The 22,390-nt window shown below is 43.4% G+C and overlaps 2 protein-coding genes and 1 long non-coding RNA gene across 9 annotated transcripts in view; all 3 read left to right on the forward strand.

Annotated features, from left to right (window-relative positions):
• The window catches only part of LOC138988868 (uncharacterized), a 35,667-nt gene extending 26,678 nt beyond the window's left edge, over positions 1 to 8,989 (forward strand). For both annotated transcript variants that reach the window (XR_011465059.1, XR_011465060.1), the window contains one exon: positions 7,133 to 8,989. This is a non-coding gene — a long non-coding RNA (uncharacterized lncRNA). The remainder of the gene's footprint in view (positions 1 to 7,132) is intronic.
• Positions 8,990 to 17,237: 8,248 nt separating this feature from the next.
• ALDOB (aldolase, fructose-bisphosphate B) overlaps positions 17,238 to 22,390 on the forward strand; it is an 89,087-nt gene continuing 83,934 nt past the window's right edge. The window contains exon 1 of one of the 4 annotated variants that reach the window (XM_005904068.3): positions 17,238 to 17,492. In XM_005904068.3, coding sequence (XP_005904130.2) covers positions 17,329 to 17,492 — 164 coding nt within the window. In that variant the 5' untranslated portion in view covers positions 17,238 to 17,328. Of the gene's footprint in view, positions 17,884 to 22,390 lie in introns of all 4 variants that reach the window. The other 3 variants (XM_070375185.1, XM_070375183.1, XM_070375184.1) reach the window with 3 other exon arrangements.
• PGAP4 (post-GPI attachment to proteins GalNAc transferase 4) overlaps positions 17,758 to 22,390 on the forward strand; it is a 39,309-nt gene continuing 34,676 nt past the window's right edge. The window contains exon 1 of one of the 3 annotated variants that reach the window (XR_011465062.1): positions 17,758 to 17,883. The gene's annotated coding sequence lies outside the window, so the exon portion shown is untranslated. The remainder of the gene's footprint in view (positions 17,884 to 22,390) is intronic. The other 2 variants (XM_070375186.1, XR_011465061.1) reach the window with 2 other exon arrangements.

The following is a 22,390-nucleotide window of genomic DNA, read 5'->3' on the forward strand; positions in this document are numbered from 1 at the left end:
AAATGGTAATGAGTTACAAAAGCAATAGGAAATTGATACAGCACTCAAAGCATTGGTTGGAGCATGGAATAAATTTATAGTAGCATGACATTTATATATGTGTGTGTGTGTGTGTAACTGAATATTATACCTCTGAGCCAGCGCTCCCTAAAGCAGAACCTTAGGTGCAATCGAGATGTCCCCTGTTTATTTTGGGAAGTTAAGTTCCCAACAAGAGATGTTACATATGCCCACATTATTGCAAAGTGTTGATGAGGGAGATGGTGCAGATCTGACCTAACTATAGTTTGTTCCATTTCTGACTGATTAATCAGAGTGTCCTAAAACCAGCTCAGTGGGTAGAATGAGACACACATCATCCTATTCCCTTTAGTTCTCCTTTCTCTTTCCATCCTGCCCCCAGACCAAACTGCTCTAGTCTCCTTTAGTTGCAAAATAAAAGCCCCAGCATTTCAATGGATGCAAGTGCACATTGGTGGGAAATTGCAGTGATGTAATTGCCAGTATCAAAGAGCCAAAAGTGTCCTGTTTTACATATACACACACATGCACACAAACGCAGAATGAGAGAGGCAGAAGGGAATACATAAAGATATTAATTGTTTAGTATGACTTAGATTTTGATTTTTACTTTTAGGAAATTTTTATTTTTACTTGGTTATATTTGTAATTTTTCACAATGAACAAGAGTTCTTTGTAAAATAAACTTTAAGATAGAAAATATAGCAATCAAGTATAACATTTTTAGTTGTTGGGAAGAGCTCAACAAAAATGTGAGAGAAAAAAAGACAAAAATATGAGAGGATTATAAATTCCAATCACTGCAGCAGCAGCGTAATACAATAAGGGTGATGGAAGTTAGTTACGAGAATAAATCAGGCAACCAAAATTGTTAAGAGGCATGGACATGAAGATCCCCAATAAAATGAGTGGCATTGTGACTGTAACGTGTCTGAGTCCTTAAACTGTGATATGCTTCTGATTCCTATTTCTAAATTTTTGGCCCAGCACCTTCAGCTTCCCTCAGAGGGCGGAACAGCTCTCCTTATTTAGGTAAGCTGAATAAGGAGAGCTTATTAGCTCTCCTTTCAGCTCTGGGAAGATTTATAATTAAGTACAGAGAAAATAAGCAGATAGTATTAATACTTTAATTCAGGAAAATCTGAGTATGTTTACAGTAAGAAAAATCTGGCAGTCATAATTTTAAATTGAAAGAGAAGAGTTTGACTCAATGTAGAAACTACATTGAATGTTACAAGATTTTGAGAGATATTCTATACAGAAAAGTATTTGATGTTCAAAAGTTGTTTAAATGCTCAGTAAGATTTTGCTTATGAAAGTGTCAAGTTTACTGTCAGGAATTCAAAATGTGTAAAAAAGTCAAATATATTGAAATGTACAAATGTAATTTGAAATTAATTTTTAAAACCTGCTTATTTGCATATACAACTTAGATTTATAAATTGAAAAACACTTATAAATTATAGGTTAAAATAGGTTTTAAAGTTTTCAACATTAATAAAACTAGCACTGCATTGTAAATTAAGTATACTTCAATAAAAAGTTCTTCCTTTAAAAAAACAACAAAAATCATATATTGACTTAATGTATTAATTTTCAATCCATGTAACTGTAGGTAATTATTTCTAAGCAGAAAAGCCATCCCCTCCAAAATTAAAAACAAAATTACTCATTATCAATAACTACTTACATCAACAGCAGAGGATAACAATCTCAGGTTTTAAAAATGTGATGACATGTACGTCACGTTTAAACACAATGTAAAAAATATATATATATGCCAATCAAAGCCTTAATTTGACATCCCCCCCACCACCCCGCTAAAAATTGGAAAAAATTACCACTTGTGAACTCTGAAAAGTAGTGAAAGTGTTAGTCACTCAATCGTGTCTGACTCTTTGCAACCCCATGGACTGTAACCCACCAGGGTCCTCTGTCCATGGAATTCTCTAGGTAAGAATACTGGAGTGGGTTGCCATTCTCTACTCCAGGGTATCTTCCTGACCCAGCAATCCAACCTGGGTCTCCAGCATTGCAGGAAAATTACTTACCATCTGAACCGTTAGACTGAACCTACGAGAATATCAGACAGTAAAAATAAGCATACTTTAAAATCAGACTTGCAGCAAAGATACCATGTTGTATTTCTTTAAGCAACTATTGCTTACAGATATCAAAAATCAACTACAGTCCCCACCTGATCAAGTCTACCTGAAAGGGCAATACACAAAGGTAGTGTCCAGACCTACTTATAAAGGATTCTTTCATTTGCTTATTCATTTACTCATTTCAAAAACATCATTATCAGTAACTGGTGTGTGAGAGAGAGCTCCATGCTCACAAAGAGCTCATTTTCCAGAGAAATAATCCTACCTGGGCAGGGATTATTGGCAGAGGCCAGGTTATGAATGACTTAAATGTCATGCAAATGACACTGTGTCCTGGTGGAGTGTTTTAAGCTGGAGAAAATCCTAATTTGGTTTGTATTTTTAGAAAACTCACTGGGACAGCCCTTTGGAGGTTTGTTTAGAGGCCACAGACTAAGGAGACTGAGACTGAATAGGAAACTATTACTAAATTAGTTATATCTATGAGTAACTAGCCATGCTCTGCTGTTCAAAAGTCAGGTGAGCATTGTAAGTGGTCCGACTATCCATAGATTCACAGTGTTAGTTCTGGCTAATCAAGTTCAGTTCATTCAGTTGCTCAATCGTGTCCGACTCTGCGATCCCATGGACTGCAGCATGCCAGGCCTCGCTGTCCATCACCAACTCCTACAGTTTACTCAAACTCATATCCATTGAGTCAGTGATGCCATCCAACCATCTCATCCTCTGTTGTCTCCTCCTCCTGCCTTCAATCTTTCCCAGCGTCAAGAGTCTTTTGAAATGAGTCAGTTCTTCACATCAGGTGGCCAAAGTATTGGAGTTTCAGCTGAAGCATCAGTCCTTTCAATGAATATTCAGGACTGATTTCCTTTAGGATGGACTGGTTGGGTGTCCTTGAAGTCCAGGGGACTCTCAAGAGTCTTCTCCAACACCACGGTTCAAAAAAATCAATTCTTCGGTGCTCAGCTTTCTTTACAGTCCAACTCTCACATCCATACATGACTACTGGAAAAACCATAGCTTTGACTACACAATAAGTACCAATAAGTTGGCAAATTAATGTCTTTGCTTTTTAATAAGCTGTCTAGGTTGGTCATAACTTTTCTTCCAAGGAGCAAGCGTCTTTTAATTTCATGGCTGCAGTCACCATCTGCAGTGATCTTGGAGGTCCCCCCCCCCCAAAAAAAAAAAAAATTAAAGTCTGCCACTGTTTCCACTGTTTCCCCATCTATTTGCATGAAATGATGGGACCGGATGCCATGATCTTTGTTTTCTGAATGTTGAGCTCTAAGCCAACTTTTTCACTCTCCTCTTTCACTTTCATCAAGAGGCTTTTTAGTTCTTCTTCACTTTCTGCCCTAAGTTCTGTGTCATCTGCATATCTGAGGTGATTGACATTGCTCCCAGCAACCTTGCTTCCAGCTTGTGCTTCATCCAGTCCAGCATTTCTCATGATGTATTCTGCATATAAGTTAAATAAGCAGGATGGCAACATACAGCCTTGACGTACTCCTTTCCCGATTTGGAACCAGTTTGTTGTTCCATGTCCAGTTCTAACTGTTGCTCCTTGACCTGCATACAGATTTCTCAGGAGGCAGGTCAGGTAGTCTGGTATTCCCATCGCTTTCAGAATTTTCCACAGTTTCTTGTGATCCACACTGTCAAAGGATTTGGCATAGTTAATAAAGCAGAAATAGATGGTTTTCTGGAACTCTCTTGCTTTTTTGATGATCCAACAGATGTTGGCAATTTGATCTCTGGCTCCTCTGTTTTTTCTAAATCCAGCTTGAACATCTGGAAGTTCATGGTTCAAGTACTGTTGAAGCCTGATTCTCCTGAATCTTGGAGAATTTTGAGCATTACTTTGCTAGCGTGTGAGATGAGTGCAATTGTGCAGTAGTTTGAGCATTCTTTGGCATTGCCTTTCTTTGGGATTGGAATGAAAACTGACCTTTTCCAGTCCTGTGGCCACTGCTGAGTTTTTTCACATTTGCTGGCATATTGAGTGCAGCACTTTCATAGCATCATCTTTTAGGATTTGAAAGAGCTCAACTGGAATTCCATCACCTCCACTAGCTTTGTTTGTAGTGATGCTTCCTAAGGCCCACTTGACTTCACATTCCAGGATGTCTGGCTCTAGGTGAGTGATCGCACCATCATGGTTATCTGGGTCATGAAGATCTTTTTTGTATAGTTCTTCTGTGTATTCTTGCCACCTCTTCTTAATATCTTCTGCTTCTGTTAGGTCCATACCATTTCTGTCCTTTATCGAGCCCATCTTTGCATGAAATGTTCCTTTGGTATCTCTAATTTTCTTGAAGACATTTGTCAATAAGTCGTATCTGACTCTTGCAACCCCTGCTAGGCTCCTTTGTCCATGGGATTATCTAGGCAAGAATACTGGATTGGGTTGCCATTTCCTTCTCCAGAAGAGATCTCTAGTGTTTCCCATTGTATTATTTTCCTCTATTTCTTTGCACTGATCACTGAGGAAGGCTTTCTTATCTCTCCTTGCTATTGTTTGGAACTTTGCATTCAAATGGGTATATCTTCCGTTTTCTCCTTTGCCTTGTGCTTCTCTTCTTTTCATAAGGCCTCCTCAGACAATCATTTTGCCTTTTTGCCTTTCTTTTTCTTGGGAATGGTCTTCAGTACTGCCTCCTGTACAATGTCATGAACCTCCATAGTTCTTCAGGCACTCTGTCCATCAGATCTAATCCCTTGAATCTATTTGTCACTTCCCCTATATAATCGTAAGGGATTTGATTTAGGTCATACCTGAATGGTCTAGTGGTTTTCCCTACTTTCTTCAATTTAAGTCTGAATTTGGCAATAAGGAGCTCATGATTTGAGCCACAGTCAGCTTCCGGTCTTGTTTTTGCTGACTGTATAGAGCTTCTCCATCTTTGTCTGCAAAGAATATAATCAATCTAATTTCGGTGTTGACCATCTATTGATGTCCGTGTGTAGAGTCTTCTCTTGTGTTGTTGGAAGAGGGCGTTTGCTATGACCAGTTTTACTTTAACATAAATAGATTAGAATGTCTACTTTTGGACTTAAGACAGGAGAGTATCTGCTTTTTGAGCTTTTTCTCTTTTATGAAATGGGAAGAATATCAAGATTAAGTGATAGGGATTACTATGACACCATTTCCATGATGAGGGTGATGAGCAACTGGGATGCTTCTGGATGTGGGCAAAGAAGGAAACCAAGCATGTTCAGGTAAGTTCTAGGCACTTCTTGGGACACGGTATACATTGTGTCTTTGATGAAAAGCTTATAGCGTTTCGCTAAAGCAACAGTCTTAATAGCTTACAGGTCAAATTTTCCTATACTTATGAAAATAAAATGTTTCCATGTCTTGTGACAAATGCAACAACAAGACTTCCTTGTGCAATGAGACTGCCAATACTACTTCCTCAGAGTACTAAAAAAGTTTAAATGGTAGGGGTTTCTAAACATGTTATGGAAGTATGCAAGTCTATCCTTTGACATAGTCCTTTTGTCAGTGCCCACTGCGTGCGTGCTCAGTCATGTCTGACTCTTTGCCACCCCATGGACTGTAGACTACCAGGCTTCTCTGTCCTTGGGATTTTTCCAGGCATTTCCTCCTCCAGGGCATTTTCCCAACCCAGGGATCAAACCAACATATCCAGTGTCTTCTGCACTGGTAGGTGGATTCTTTACTACTGAGCCACCTGAGAAACCTGTCCTTTTCTAAGGCTTGCTTCAATTTCTCCTTGTAGCTTATGTCTCAGTATATTTAATAGGGGGAGATCTTTTAGAAAAATTCAAGGACAATGTCTCCTTTTTCCCTAAGGGCCAGATTAATCTTGAGATATTAAAGGTTTTTGATAATTCATCTACACAACATCTAGAATTTAGAATTGTTATTTAGTTGCTCAGTCACGTCTGACTCTTTTGAGACCCCATTAAATATAGCTCTCTAGGCTTCTCTCCAGAGAAGGCAATGGCACCCAACTCCAGTACTCTTGCCTGGAAAATCCCATGGATGGAGGAGCCTCGTAGGCTGCAGTCCATGGGGTCGCTAGGAGTCGGACACGACTGAGCGACTTCACTTTCACTTTTCACTTTCATGCATTGGAGAAGGAAATGGCAACCCACTCCAGTGTTCTTGCCTGGAGAATCCCAGGGACAGGGGAGCCTGGTGGGCTGCCGTCTATGGGGTCGCACAGAGTCGGACACGACTGAAGCGACTTAGCAGCAGCCACAGGCTTCTCTCTACCGCATTTTGGCCTCTTGTTGACCATGATAGCTACTTCATTTCTTCGAATGGATTCTTACCCATAGTAGTAGATAAAATGATCATCTGAGTTAAATTCACCCATTCCAGTCCATTTTAGTTGGCTGATTCCTAAAATTTTGACGTTCACTCTTGCCATTTCCTATTTGACCACTTCCAATTTGCCTTGATTCATGGACATGACATTCCGTTCCTATGCAATATTGTTCTTACAGCATCAGACCTTGCTTCCATCACCAGTCACATCCACAACTGGGTGTTGTTTTTGCTTTGGCTCCGTCTCTTCATTCTTTCTGGAGTTATTTCTCCACTGATCTCTAGTAGCATACTGGGCACCTACCAACCTGGGGAGTTCATCTTTAAGTGTCCTATCTTTTTTGCCTTTTCATACTGTTCATGGGGTTCTCAAGGCAGGAATAACTGAAGTGGTTTGCCATTCCCTTCTCCAGTGGACCACATTTTTTCAGAACTCTCCACCATGACCTGTCCATCTTGGGTGGCCATACACAGCATGGCTCATAGTTTCACTGAGTTAGACAAGGCTGTGGTCCATGTGATCAGATTGGTTAGTTTTCTGTGATTGTGGTTTTCAGTCTGTCTGCCCTCTGATGAAGAAGGATAAGAGGCTTATGAAAGCTTCCTGATGGGATAGACTGACTTAGGGGGATACAGGGTCTTGTTCTGGTGGGTGGGGCCATGCTCAATAAATCTTTAATCAAATTTCTGTTGATTTCCTTAGAAGAAATGGAGTAGCCATCATAGTCAACTCAACAAAAGAATCTGAAATGCAGTACTTGGATGCAGTCTCAAAAAGGACAGAATGATCTCTGTTTGTTTCCAAGGCAAACCATTCAATATCATGATAATCCAAGTCTATGCCCTGACCAGTAATGCTGAAGAAGCTGAAGTTCAACAGTTTTATGAAGACCTACAAGGCCTTCTAGAATTAACACCATAAAACGATGTCATTTTCATTATAGGGGACTGGAATACAAAAGTAGGAAGTCAAGAAACACCTGGAATAACAGGCAAATTTGGCCTTGGAGTACAGAATGAAGCAGGGCAAAGGCTAATAGAGTTCTGCTAAGAGAATGCATTGGTCATAGCAAACACCCTCTTTCAACAACACAAGAGAAGATTCTACACATGGACATCAATAGATGGTCATACCAAAATCAGATTGATTATATTCTTTGCAGACAAAGATGAAGATGCTCTATACAGTCAGCAAAAACAAGACCGGAAGGTGTCTGTGGCTCAGATCATGAGCTTCTTATTGCCAAATTCAGACTTAAATTGAAGAAAGTAGGGGAAACCACTGGACTATTCAGGTGTGACCTAAATCAAATCCCTTATGATTATAGAGTGTAAGTGAGAAATAGATTTAAGGGACTATATCTGATAGACAGAATGCCTGATGAACTGTGGATGGAGGTTCATGACATTGTACAGGAGACAGGGATTAAGACCATCCCCAAGAAAAAGAAATGCAAAAAAGCAAAATGGCTGTATGAGGAGGCCTTACAAATAGCTATGAAAAGAAGAGAAGTGAAAAGGGAAGGAGAAAAGGGAAGATATACCCATTTGAATGCAAAGTTCCAAAGAATAGCAAGGAGAAATAAGAAAGCCTTCCTCAGTGATCAGTGCAAAGAAATAGAGGAAAAAAATAGAATGGGAAAGACTAGAGATCTCTTCAAGAAAGTTAGAGATACCAAGGGAACATTTTATGCAAAGTTTGGCTCAATAAAGGACAGAAATGGTATGGACCTAACAGAAACAAAAGATATTAAAAAGAACTGGGAAGAATTCACAGAACTATAAAAAAAGATCTTCATGACCCAGATAATTATGATGGTGTGTCACTCACCTAGAGTCAGATATCCTGGAATGTGAAGTCAAGTGGGTCGTACGAAGTACCACTACAAACAAAACTAGTGGAGGTGATGGAATTCCAGTTGAGCTCTTTCAAATACTGAAAGATGATGCTGTGAAAGTGCTGCACTCAATATGCCAGCAAATTTGGAAACTCAGCAGTAGCCACAGGACTGGAAAAGGTCAGTTTTCATTCCAACCCCTAAGAAAGGTAAAACCAAAGAATGCCCAAACTACTGCACAATTGCACTCATCTCACACGCTAGCAAAGTAATGCTCAAAATTCTTCAAGCCAGGCTTCAACAGTATGTGAACCATGAACTTCCAGATGTTCAAGCTGGTGTTAGAAAAGGCAGAGGAACCAGAGATCAAATTGCCAACATCTGTTGGATCATCAAAAAAGCAAGAGAATTCCAGAAAAACATCTTATTTCTGCTTTATTGACTATACCAAAGCCTTTGATTGTGTGGATCACAATAAAGTGTGGAAAATTCTTAAAGAAATGGGAATACCAGACCACCTGACCTGCCTCTTGAGAAACCTGTATGCAGGTCAGGAAGCAACATTAGAACTGGACATGGAACAACAGATTGGTTCCAAATAGGAAAAGGAGTACGTCAAGGCTGTATATTGTCACCCTGCTTATTTAACTTATATGCAGAGTTCAGTTCAGTCACTCAGTCATGTCTGACTCTTTGCGACCCCATGAATCACAGCACGCCAGGCCTCCCTGTCTATCAGCAACTCCCAGAGTCCACCCAAACCCATGTCCATCGAGTCGGTGATGCCATCCAACCATATGATCCTCTGTCATCCCCTTCTCCTCCTGCCCTCAATCTTTCCCAGCATCAGGGTCTTTTCCAATGAGTCAGCTCTTCGCATCAGGTGGCCAAAGCATTGGAGTTTCAGTTTCAACATCAGTCCTTCCAATGAACACCCAGGACTGATCTTTAGGATGGACTGGTTGGATCTCCTTGCAGTCGAAGGGACTCTCAAGAGTCTTCTCCAACACCACAGTTCAAAAACATCAATTCTTCAGCTCTCAGCTTTCTTTAGAGCCCAACTCTCACATCCATAGGTGACCACTGGAAAAACCTTGACTAGATGGAAAAACCTTGACTAGATGGACCTTTGTTGGCAAAGTAATGTCTCTGCTTTTTAATATGCTGTCTAGGTTGGTCATAACTTTCCATATGCAGAATACATCATGAGAAATGCTGGGTGGAGGAAGCACAAGCTGGAATCAAGATTGCCAGGAGAAATATCAATAACCTCAGATATGCAGATGACACCACCCTTATGCCAGAAAGTGAAGAAGAACTAAAGAGCCTCTTGATGAAAGTGAAAGAGGAGAGTGAAAAAGTTGGCTTAAAGCTCAACATTCAGAAAACGAAGATCATGGCATCTAGTCCCATAACTTCATGGCAAATAGATGGGGTAACAGTGTAAACAGTGGGCGACTTTATTTTTCTGGGCTCCAAAATCACTGCAGATGGTGATTGCAGCAATGAAATTGAAAGACGCTTACTCCTTGGAAAGAAAGTTATGACCAACCTAGATAGCATATTCAAAAGCAGAGACATTACTTTGCCAACAAAGGTCCACCTAGTCAAGGCTATGGTTTTTCCAGTGGTCATGTACGAATGTGAGAGTTGGACTCTAAAGAAAGTTGAGCGCCAAAGAATTGATGCTATTGAACTGTGGTGCTGGGGAAGACTCTTGAGAGTCCCTTGGACTGCAAGGAGATCCAACCAGTCCATCCTAAAGGAGATCGGTCCTGGGTGTTCATTGGAAGGACTGATATTGAAGCTGAAACTGTGGTACTTTGGCCACCTGATGTGAAGAGCTGACTCATTGGAAAAGACCTTGATGCTGGGAAAGATTGAGGGCAGGAGGAGAAGGGGATGACAGAGGATCATATGGTTGGATGGCATCACCGACTCGATGGACATGGGTTTGGGTGGACTCCGGGAGTTGGTGGTGGACAGGGAGGCCTGGAGTGCTGCGGTTCATGGGATCGAAAGAGTCGGACACGACTGAGCAACTGAACTGAATTGATGAGACGGTAGTAGAAAGGAAGGCTAGGGGTCTCTAAATGGAGGAAATAGGCTGCAAGTGTTAGACATTTTTTATCTCTCTCTTAAGCGGCAGGAGGAAATAAACTACAAGTGCCGGGTTTTTTCCCTTCTCTATACAAAATTAAAAGGAGGTTTCTCTGAAAATTCTATGTTGCCATGACGACACCTGGTTCCACCTGAACTTAACTTTTCTCAGACCTTGATCTAACCAATTTGTTTTTCTTATGGAAATGCTTTTCTTAAGCTGTGTTAATGAACTATGTATTTACCCTAGACTCTCTTCAAGGTGGTTCCGCCTAAGACTCAGAATGATAAGGACTCAACAAACCAGTATGTCTTACTCATACATTGTTCTCCTAATCTATGTTAATGAAACTATATATTTACTTGGAAACCTGCCTTTCTTCAAGATTCATGTCCATGTTTCTTCATGTTTTATGGCTGGGATGACTCACCCTGTGCCAGTGTTATCTCAAAATGCATGTTGTGGGTGAGGGGCATGGTGCTAGTCTGTGAGTTCTGAGACATTTCCTTTCTCTATTCAACAGCTTCCTGATAGGTATACAACTTACTCTTAAAGACTAGCAAAGGTGCACTCTTTCTGCCCCCTTCTGATGTCTAAGGCAGAAGCTTTCTCTATCTCTTTTATACTTTAATAAAACTTTTTTACACAAAAGCTCTGAGCGATCAAGCCTCGTCACTGGCCCTGGATTGAATTCCTCTCTTCCAGAGGCCAAGAATCCCGGCATCTTTCATGGCTCAGCAACAACCTTTTGGTTGGGGATCCAGATGCAGCAAAACCAGGCCATCCCAGGGGAAAACCCTTAAGCAGTCTTCTGGTTTTAGAAGGAGTGAGGCTGCAAATGGCTTCTTTCTTTTCCTGGGATAGGCTTTTCTGACCTTCTATGAAAATGAAGCCTATGTAGGTCACCCTAGTAGGTGTCATTTGAGCCTTTTGGCGGCGGGGCGGGAGGGCGCACCTTACATCCATTATTGGCTAGGTGGTTGGGAGTGGTTACAGTATTTTTGTCAGAGGCCTCCTTAGCAGGGCTGGCATTGAGAATGTTTTCTACATGGTGGAGGAAGGTAGGGAAGAGACCAAGAAGGTCCTAAGGAGGAGGGTCAGGAACTGGTATTACCTCAGTGGAGGAGAGCCCACATCCCCTTTGAAGGACTTTGTTCTGATATAAGGCTTTTAAAAAACTGGACATAAGGAATTTTACCCTACTTCTTTTGTCTCTGGCATAACAAGTACAACTGTAAAACAGCATTGTAATTTAGCAACCCATTGACAGGCCAACTTTCCTCATCTCCCAGTCAATATTGGGGCCAGGCTGTATAACATAGGAAGATTAAATATTTGGGGGTGATGGGGTGATACCCAATAAAACTTCCAGTTCTTCAGGATGCACCCTAATGGGCCATCCTTTGGCATGGTGGGTGTTTTGTTCCTTAGATATTCCATTTTGGATTTGTTTCCAACTACTGAGGGGGTAGTTGGAGAGACTTATTGGCAGGCAAATGCCAGAATATTTGACCCAAGATTTATAGTTCAGGAAAGTTGGAACCAGGACCAAATTGTTAATGGGTCCCTCACAAGACCAAAATAGGAGGTGTACAAATGTCATGGACTCTGATATAACTAAGAGTCCTACTTGAATTTATAATGACCCATGTTTGAGATAGTAAGTCCCTCCTCAGACTATCCCACAGGAGATAAGAATGTCTCCAGGCCATGGCAGCTTAGCCACCTTAGTTCCTGACCACGTTGACCTGTTAGGTAGTGACATAGCTGTCTGGGGGTGGGGCGATGGGGCAGTCTTTCCTCCTTTCAGCTGAAAAGGAGTTTTTGGACTTCTGAGTGAGAGCTAAAAGCAGGAGGGAGTCCCACAGGGGATGTACCAGATCTCTGGGGCAGCTGGCATTTTGTGCTGATGCCAGAAGAGCCCTGAAAGCTTGGGCAATAAAGAATCATCGAAGGTTCACCTCCCAAGCAGTTTTAGGAGGATCGCTTGGGCAGTGGGTGTTTCCTGATCTTGCCAGAAGTTCAAAGGATGTCCCAATAGTGGGGCTTCTGGATTTGCAAGCAGCTTATAGGACACCCCAGCCTACCTCAGAGAAACTAGCACTGACCAGGAGAGGTCAAGTCACTGGTCGAGTATACCTACCTTAGGGCCCTTTCCCTTTTGGGCATCCCTGGGTGTCCTTTCCTAAATTCGGATTAAGCATCTTTCTGTTTTGTCAGGTGGTTGTCATTCTTGGCCTTTTCCTGGTCTCGCCTCTTGGCTCTTGGGCCTGGCCACTTCCCTTTACCAAACCAAAAGTGACTATGGGGAATGCTACTGTTGGCCCCAGGAGGTCAGCAAGGAGAGCAGAAAGCCCTCGTGCAGCCAACATTGCCTAGGACAGGAGTCAAGGGGAGAGCACCACTGGCAAGACTGCAGTGGCCTCCTCTCATCCACAGGCCCCCACTGTCCCTGTGTTACCAAGCCAAACTTGGGTCTGCTCACCACACACAGTAAAGCCAATCTAGTGACACCAAGTTGTGGCGAAGGAAAATGCAGCATTTATTGTAGATACCATACAAAGAGTCCAGGGCAGCTAATAACTCAAATAAATCTGAACTCTCCAATGGGTTTCAGAAAGCGTTTTTAAAGGCAAGGTGATGGAGGGGAGTGACGAGGTATTTATTTGATCAGCTGATGTGCAGTTCTCTGGTTGATGGTGAAATAGCAGGGCAGTGTCTCAGGGGTTAACATTATCAATCCTCAGGCTTCAGCAGGTCTGGGGGCTATGTGCTTATGCTCATCTAGTAGCTAACTTCTGTTTGGTGGAAGTTTTAGCATCTGTAAAACAACTCAGGAAATGTGCATCAGATACTGTTATCTAGGTACTTCAGGGGTGAACTGAAGACTGCCAAACATAAAATTAGAAACTTACTATAGGATTTTAACAAAATGAGTATGAAACAACTTCAGATAATTGTGTAATCCTCTTTATTACCCGTTCCAGTATCCTTGCCTGGAGAATCCCAAGGACGGAGGAGCCTGGAGGGCTGCTGTCTATGGGGTCGCACAAAGTCAGACACGACTGAAGCAACTTAGCTTTATTATCTATATTGGAATAAGTTTAATGATACATAATTTTAAAATTACTCCAAAATAACAGCAACTTTAAAATTTTTGTTTAACTTTCTCATATAAAAGAGGTCTGGATGGTGGAGTCTGGACTTGGTTCAGGAGACAATAACTTCCTAAGTTGTTTTCTTGTGCCAGATTCACCTCTCAGCCGATGTGGTCTTATATAGACATCCTGACGTTCCTAATGACGGACTAATCGAGAGCAGGATGCACATCTAATTCTCATCTTTTCTCATCTATGCTGTTGGCACTATGTCAGAACAATTCTCCAATAAATATGGGTTTTAAGAACAGAGGATGTACGGATGCTCTGGTGGATGGATGGAACTCCGTATATGGAACTCAATATCTAGTTTCAACTATCCTAACAAACACAAGAAAAAACTTACCTCGGGGTGAGGCGGTGGGCCCAACAGTGCCAACAACATGGATGATAAAAGAATTTACTGAGCCTACAGCAAAAGAGACACTGATGTACAGAACAGTCTTACGGACTCTGTGGGAGAGGGAGAGGGTGGGAAGATCTGGGAGAATGGCATTGAAACATGTAAAATATCATGTATGAAACGAGATGCCAGTCCAGGTTCGATGCACGATACTGGATGCTTGGGGCTGGTGCACTGGGACGACCCAGAGGGATGGTATGGGGAGGGAGGAGGGAGGAGGGTTCAGGATGGGGAACACATGTATACCTGTGGTGGATTCATTTTGATATTTGGCAAAACTAATACAATTATGTAAAGTTTAAAAATAAAATAAAATTTAAAAAAAAAAAAAGAATTTACTGAGCCAGAAGTGAGGGTAGAAAGCAAGATTTATTGAGTACCCTGCAAGGGAGTTGTGGGCAAGACCAAGCGGGGGTCTGCACCTGGGGAAAGAAACTGGGCTTCTTTCATGGTCCCCTCTGTTCACCCTTGGATTAATATTCTTCCCAACGGTGGTTAGGGCTTCCTGGAACTTCAACTGCTTGTAACTGCTGGGAATTTTCCACTGGGGGAGGGTGAGATGGTCTTATCTTGAAATGCCCTCCTCAGCCTAAGACTGTTTTATTGTTAAGCTCTACAGAAATCATATGACCACACATTGGCTTTACTGCTTTCCTCGTAACCGACCTTGTAGAGCAGGTGTTGGCAAACCAGATAACAGATTTTTTTACACTAGGTGGGTCACAAGATCTCTGTCTCTATTCATCTCTTCTGTTGTTATATGATAATAACCATAGAAAATATCTAAATGAATGATCATATGTCAGTAGCACTGGCATTTGAATTTCATGTGATTTTCACATGTCTTGAAATGGTCTCCTTTTAATTTGTAACCATTTAATATTGTAAAAACCATTCTTACCTTGTGGGCAGCACAAAAAAAAACAGGCAGTGAGTGGTAGTTTGCTAATGCCTGGCCTAGCAAGGCAAACGATTAAAATTAGGAGCTGAAAAAGGCAGTAAAACGTTGTGGTAGAAGCCCTAAGAAGAAGGTCAGGGTTGAATATAGCTGGCTTTCACTTTTTAACTCCATATTTTTCCTTTCTAGAGTCATTCCACTTTTCTTTCCTGTGCTCCACTTCTTCCGGGATGGCTTTCAACAGCACGCACATTTTTTCATGTGTCTTCAGAGTTCTCTCTTGCAGGACCATTTGTGTTTAAAAATGTTTCTAGAAGACTGAAAAACATTCAAGCCCCAAAGTAATTGCTTTCTAATGAAGGGCTTTAGTTCATTGGTTCATTGAGAGACAGCACTTGATTAATGCACATAAATCTCTGTGTGCCTCCCAAATGAAATATAATGCTGGATTCTATTCCTTTCACAAAAGCCACATACTTCTGTGTGTGTGACTTGGGGGCAGCCCAGAAGGCAGGAACAGATTTATATGAATGGGCTTCAATGGGTGGTGAAGGCCATCTGAGTGGGGCGAAGGGAAGGACATCCTGCAGTACTGTTTTGGAGATTGAGTGGACTTGAGACCTCATTGCTCTTTTAAGAAGTGCCTAGATTTATGACCATTTCATTCTTGATACATGAATGAAACAAAAGTTACAAAATTATGACAGATTACATCTTCAATACCATTTAAATTAGCATTTATGATATACCCTATGAACACTTCCTGCCTTCACAGTAAACACTAAGTTGTATTCAGCTATCACCTAGTTATGTATACCATCTTTTATTAAACTTTTGTAGCCTGTGGAGTAAATGATTTTCAAGAGGTGAAGCTCAGCAATGATCTCAATGCATGAAAGCCTCGAGGCTTTCATGGATGGGTAATTTGATTACAGCAAACCTTTCTCGGTTTTTGTTGTTAATGAAAAAATATTCTGGCTTTTAGAGTATTGCATTTGGTAAGTTACTTCTCAAATTTTCTTTCATCATTTGCAAATTGGGCTAGTTCAGTTCAGTTGCTCAGTCGTGTCCGACTCTTTGCGACTCCATGAACCACAGCACGCCAGGCCTCCCTGTCCATCACCAACTCCCGGAGTTCACCCAGACTCACGTCCATCAAGTCAGTGATGCCATCCAGCCATCTCATCCTCTGTCGTCCCCTTCTCCTCCTGCCCCCAATCCCTCCCAGCATCAGAGTCCTTTCCAAGGAGTCAACTCTTTGCATGAGGTGGCCAAAGTACTGGAGTTTCAGCTTTAGCATCATTCCTTCCAAAGAAATCCCAGGGCTGATCTCCTTTAGAATGGACTGGTTGGATCTCCTTGCAGTCCAAGGGACTCTCAAGAGTCTTCTCCAACACCACAGTTCAAAAGCATCAATTCTTCGGCGCTCAGCTTTCTTCACAGTCCAACTCTCACATCCATACATGACCACTGGAAAAACCACAGCCTTGACTAGATGGACCTTTGTTGGCAAAGTAATGTCTCTGCTTTTGAATATGCTATCTAGGTTGGTCATAACTTTCCTTCCAAGGAGTAAGCATCTTTTAATTTCACGGCTGCAGTTACCATCTGCAGTGATTTTGGAGCCCCCCAAAATAAAGTCTGACACCGTTTCCACTGTTTCCCCATCTATTTCCCATGAAGTGATGCGACCAGATGCCATGATCTTCGTTTTCTGAATGTTGAGCTTTAAGCCAACTTTTTCACTCTCCACTTTCACTTTCATCAAGAGGCTTTTGAGATCTTCACTTTCTGCCATAAGGGTGGTGTCATCTGCATATCTGAGGTCATTGATATTTCTCCCGGCAATCTTGATTCCAGTTTGTGCTTCTTCCAGCCCAGCGTTTCTCATGATGTACTCTGCATATAAGTTAAATAAACAGGGTGACAATATACAGCCTTGACGTACTCCTTTTCCTATTTGGAACCAGTCTGTTGTTCCATGTCCAGTTCTAACTGTTGCTTCCTGACCTGCATACCGGTTTCTCAAGAGGCAGGTCAGGTGGTCTGGTATTCCAGTCTCTTTCAGAATTTTCCACACTTTATTGTGATCCACACAGTCAAAGCCTTTGGCATAGTCAATAAAACAGAAAATTGGGCTAATAGTCTCAAAGTACAGGAGTAAAGTGAAAGAGGAGTTTTCATAGAGCGTCTTTGGCATAACGGGGGTACGGTGGGGATTAGGGGGTGGAAGCGGTGTCCGCTATTATTTTTATTATTGGCAAAAACCAATCTCCCACAGAGAACACGTTTAATGGCCAGCTGGGACTGTGAACCGTGCAGATACTTAATCCCAGCATTTCAACCTCCTTTGAGCGGAGCCTGCTTTTCCCTTTCTGCCCATCAGTTGGCGCCTTTTGCCGTCCTTTTTTCCTCAAGCTGGCTTTTAGGGGCTGCGGTCGCTCCCCAGCTCGCAGGTCACATGGCCTGCCAGAGCGAGGGGACCGCGCCAGAGCTGCGCCATGGGAGGTGAGGCTTCCGCGCGCGTCCAAATCCTGCGGCGGCCGCTCCTCCGAGGCCTCAAGGTCCAGCGATGGCTCCTCCGTGGTCATGAGCCAGACAGCCTAGGCGACTTCGGCAGTGGCCGTCAGCGTGCTCAGAGAACCGACCTGACCGCTCTCACCCGGTAGGTTCCCGCTGCGAACGATCTGCTCTGCCCCTTTGGCATCATGACCAGAGCGCCCACCCGGGAGATGTCTCCAGAGCGAGGGAAAATGGATTAGGGTTGCTGCAGCCGGCACGCGGAGAGCAGTTGCAGGGGCTGGCGAGCCTGGGAAGGCCTGTGCCCCCGGCGGTGCGCTTTGGCGGGCTGCTTCAGTGCGGCCCCGCTCATGGGGCCGGCTGCTTCCTGCGGGAGGAATGTGGAGACCGCAGAAGGGCGTCCCCCGCACGGCCTGGGCCGGCATCCGCGCAGGGATGACTGCGTGTCGCAGCAAGGACGCCTCCCTACCCCTCGCCTGTTGCCTTGGCGCCGCTAGGCCGACGGAAAGGCGCGAGCCGGGCATGTACGAGTCCAGGTAAGATTCCGCTGCTTGCCTAGCCTGGCTGGGCCCAGCACCCTAAGGGTGGATCGCCTAATGGCCGCCCGCTCGCGGCTATATCTGCCCGCGCCTCGGGCCAGCCCAGAGCACGGACAAACGCCCTGCTGCGGCGTTGGGTTTCTGCAGGCGACCTCGCAGCCCCGAGACCGAGGAAGGTCAACGGGGCAGAGGAAGGCGTCCTTCCCAGCTCCGGGAAAGACAGGACGCCCGGTAGGCAACGCCGCGATTTAGACTGTTAGTATCCTCCTACGGGTAGGGAAACTGAGACCGGAGCGCCGCGGGGACTGCCCACGGTCGGTGGCAGGCGCTAAATCCGAGACTGGTCCTCCGCTGCCATTCTCTTTCCTTGAGGGATAGTTAGGACCACCCCGCCTCGCCTCGCCCTTTTCCTGGTCTCTGTGTACGGGCGCTGCCAGTTGCCGCACTGCGCCCGCAGTATCCAGGGTGAGAATTGGAGGGTGGGTGTAACCCCGCCAGCCCCTGCTAGTCTCTTGTTCTCCCTGGAGGTGAAGGGACACAAGGGCGAATCCAGTGATGATCTCACTATGCGGACCATTAGCAAAAACCTGCAGGCGTTTGTGTGCGCGCGTAGGCGTGCGCGCGTTTCCCCTAGAGAACTAAACCTTCTAAGGGGAATTTGGCTTTTAGGAATGCATTTCTAGAGTGCCCGGCAACAGATATTTTAGGTGAGAAGATAAGACCATGTTTGTTTAACGTCATTAAAATTCGAATTTTTTTAAAAGGATAAGCTTATTACAAAACATTCAAGAAACAGAAAAATGTAAAGAAGAAAATAACTTAAAACTTCATCTCCTAGATTGTTGTTTTCCTAGGTATCTTAAAAATTTCTCTGCATGCACACATTTAAACCAGTAAGGTGGGCAAAAAAAAATTATTTCAATTTGTATGTCTGATTATCCAGAGGTAATCAGCTTTTTCCTCTCTGTATTGGCCTTTTGCATTTGTGTGAGTGAACTGACTATTAATTCTCTTACCTCTTTCAGTCAGAGTGTCTTTCTGTTCATGAGTTTTAAGTGCTTGTTGTATATTACACATTAAAGTACTGATAGTAATTCTGTCATCTGTGTTGCACAGTCTTTTGCCTAATTTTTTAAGTTTTATTTTTAATTAAAAGATAATTACAATATTGTGTTGGTTTCTGCCGTACATCAACATGTTTTGTTGTTTGTTTGTTTGTTTGGGGGGTCAGCTTTTCATCTTTGGCCATTCAGTCCTATTCTTTTTCTTTTTGGTTCTGCTTGAGAGTCTTGCTGAGAAAGGCCTTTCCTAACTCGAGTTTGTATAAATATTCACCTATATTTTCTTCAGGTATTTTTAAGCTTTTGTTGAAAATTTTTAATGTGTCATTTATTCTAATTTAAGATGTAAAGTGGAGAGCTAATTACTTTTTGTAAATGGTAGCCAGTTGCTGCAAAGCTAAGTTCATTTTTTATGCCTGATTTGGACTGCTACAATTATGGTACATTAAATTATTATATATTTATGTCTGCAGATTTTTGCATGTGTCTATTGGTATATTTCCGGAGAAGGCAATGGCACCCCACTGGAGTACTCTTGCCTGGAAAATCCATAGACAGAGGAGCCTGGTAGGCTGCAGTCCATGGGGTCACAAAGAGTCGGACACGACTTCACTTTCACTTTTCTCTTTCATGCTTTGGAGAAGTAAATGGCAACCCACTCCAGTATTCTTGCCTGGAGAATCCCAGGGATGGCGGAGCCTGGTGGGCTGCCGTCTATGGGGTCACACAGAGTCGGACACGACTGAAGTGACTTAGCATAGCATTAGCATTGGTATAGTTCGGTGCCAGGGCCATGTTATTTTAATTACTCAAGTTTTATAACAAATTTAATATCTTTGTTGTTACCCAGTATCATCCACCTGGCTTTTTAAAAAAATCAGTTTTATTAAGATATAGTTTGCATGAACGCTCCATCGCTCAGTTGTGTCCAGCTCTTTTCAACTCTATGGACTTGTCACGCGAGTGTATGTTCCTCGGTTCTTTGTCTCGTCACAACAAAGATTTGGAGCAACGGACATTAAAGCCCTCGGCGCGTCACAGCTCTCAGGTCTTGGACAAACCGTGCTACAGTTCTTAGGCAAATCAGTGTTACAGCTCTATTTTATTTAGAAGATAGCAGGAGAGTGAGAGAGAGAGAGAGAGAGAGAGAGAGAAAAGAGCACACGCACGCGGGAGAGAGAGTCCGAAAGAGAGCGCTTTGGCTCCTCCTTTTATATGTTTTTTTCCTCCACCTGGGCCTGCCCTATGCAAATTGGGCTTAGCCAGGAGTGCTGTTTGTTCTGTTTGTTCTGCCTGAAGTCTTCACTCTGGTCCTCGGACCTTCCTTGTCTTTTAGCCACCGCCATTTTGGACTCCTTTTCCCTATTCTACCTACCTAACATTCCCCCCTCAAGAGATGGGAGGCCCAATTCTTTGGGAATAGGGGCGTTGAGGTCTTTCTAGCTACTTCCTGCTGAACTGGGGCGGCGAGGGGTATTGGGCCTCCCCCTCTTGCTAGTCTCAAGCCTCAGAGTCCTTATAGCGGTGTCCGAGGGTGTGTGATATTTTCCGTGGTCAGCTGTAGTTTTATATCTTTGTTGAACTGACACTGCATGTTGTAGCTGGTTGACCTGGGCAGAGACAAAACAGGTTAGACAATTGACAGTACATGGAATAATCATAAGCATCATCAATATAGCATAACAAGGACTAGTAGGGACATTGGTCAATTTTAAATTCACATTGCCAGGATAGCTCAAGTCCCTCCTTGTTCAGGGATCAGAAGATCTATCTCCTGTCTGTCTTGGAGTACAGTCTCTGTCAAGCTGTGTTGGCTCCTTAGAGTTATCCTGAGAAATCTTATCCCCAGAAACCAGGTTTTGGGGGTGTTCATTAGAATGGCACTCATTGGTAGTTCTGAATAGGTATCTGAGATCTCCCAGGGGCTCACAGGTGTATTGAGTGTCCTCTTCTGTTTTCTTCCATGGCTTGACTCGTGAGTAGTGAATCCAGGAGTCATGTCCTGGTACCTTGACTGCTGTGGGGGTAGAAAGTATTACAGGGTAGGGGCCCTTCCATGTGGGATGGAGTTGAGCCTTTGGGGACCCACCTTTCCAGACTTTAATTAGGACTTGAGTTCCTGGAGCATATAGTGGTGACTCTTTAGAGTGTTTTGGGTCCTGGTTCATACCCCACAAGCGTATATCCTGTTGGAATTGCCCAATGGCCATGGTATAAGACTGGAGGGTCTGAACCTCTGGATCTAGGAAGAGGTCATTGACATAAACAAAAGGTCTCCCATATAGCATCTCATAAGGACTAAGACCAACCTGTTCCTTAGGGGCAATGCGGGTGCAGAGGAGAGCTATTGGTAAAGCCTCCTTCCATCCCAGGGAGGTCTCCTGGGTTATCTTTTTTATCGCTGATTTTAAGAATTGATTGGCTCTTTCTACTTTTCCTGAAGATTGAGGCCTCCAGGCACAATGGAGATAATAAGTAATGCCCAATGTTTTCGAGACCCCTTCTGTGACCTTAGAAGTAAGTGATGTCCCATTGTCACTTTGTAATGACCTGGGCAGACCAAATCTTGGAATGATTTCATGGAGCAGTTTTTTTACCACCTCCTTAGCCTTCTCAGTCCGGGTGGGAAAGCCTTCAATCCATCCTGTGAATCTATCTATCATGACTAATAGGTATTTATACCCTTGAGAAATTGGCATCTGGGTGAAGTCCATCTGCCAGTCCTCTCCTGGATAGGCCCCACGTCGCTGGACGGGCTGGGCCAGCTGGGGTCTTCGAGCTCCTTGAGGGTTGTTTAATTGGCAAGTGGGACAAGAGGAGACCACCTGTCTTACAGTTGTTTGGAGGCCTGTTCCTCTGAAGGACCTTTCTAGTAATCTTTGGAGGGCCTTTTCTCCTAAATGAGTAGTGGCATGTAAGGAGTTAACCAACTTCCATTGGAGGTTTCCAGGCAGAAAAAGGAGTCCCTCCTTTTGGAACCACCCCATATGATCTTCTTGAAAGCCCTCGCTCTTAGCTTTAAGAGTCTCACCTTCAGTATATGAAGGAGTTTCTGGCAAATTAGTCTGTGGAACTAAGGTGGCAATCCCTATTAGGTCATGGTTCTGTAATGCTGCTCTCCTAGCTGCCTGATCAGCTGCTTGGTTCCCTCGTGCCACTTCCATGTTTCCTTTTTGGTGTCCTTTACAGTGGGAGACTGAAACCTCAGTGGGCAGATGGACTGCAAGAGTTGAAGAATCTGATCACCATATTTGATTGGGGACCCTCGGGTGGTCAAGTGGCCCCTTTCTTTCCAAACAGCCGCAGGTGCATGTAGCACCAGAAAGGCATACTTGGAGTCAGTGTAAATGGCTATTCTTTTTCTTTTTCCCAGCTCTAAAGCTCGAGTCAGGGCTATGAGCTCAGCTAATTGGGCTGAAGTACCTGGTGGCAGAGGCTTAGCC

This window comes from Bos mutus, chromosome 8 (assembly GCF_027580195.1).
Source record: "Bos mutus isolate GX-2022 chromosome 8, NWIPB_WYAK_1.1, whole genome shotgun sequence".
Classification (NCBI taxonomy): Eukaryota; Metazoa; Chordata; class Mammalia; order Artiodactyla; family Bovidae; genus Bos; species Bos mutus.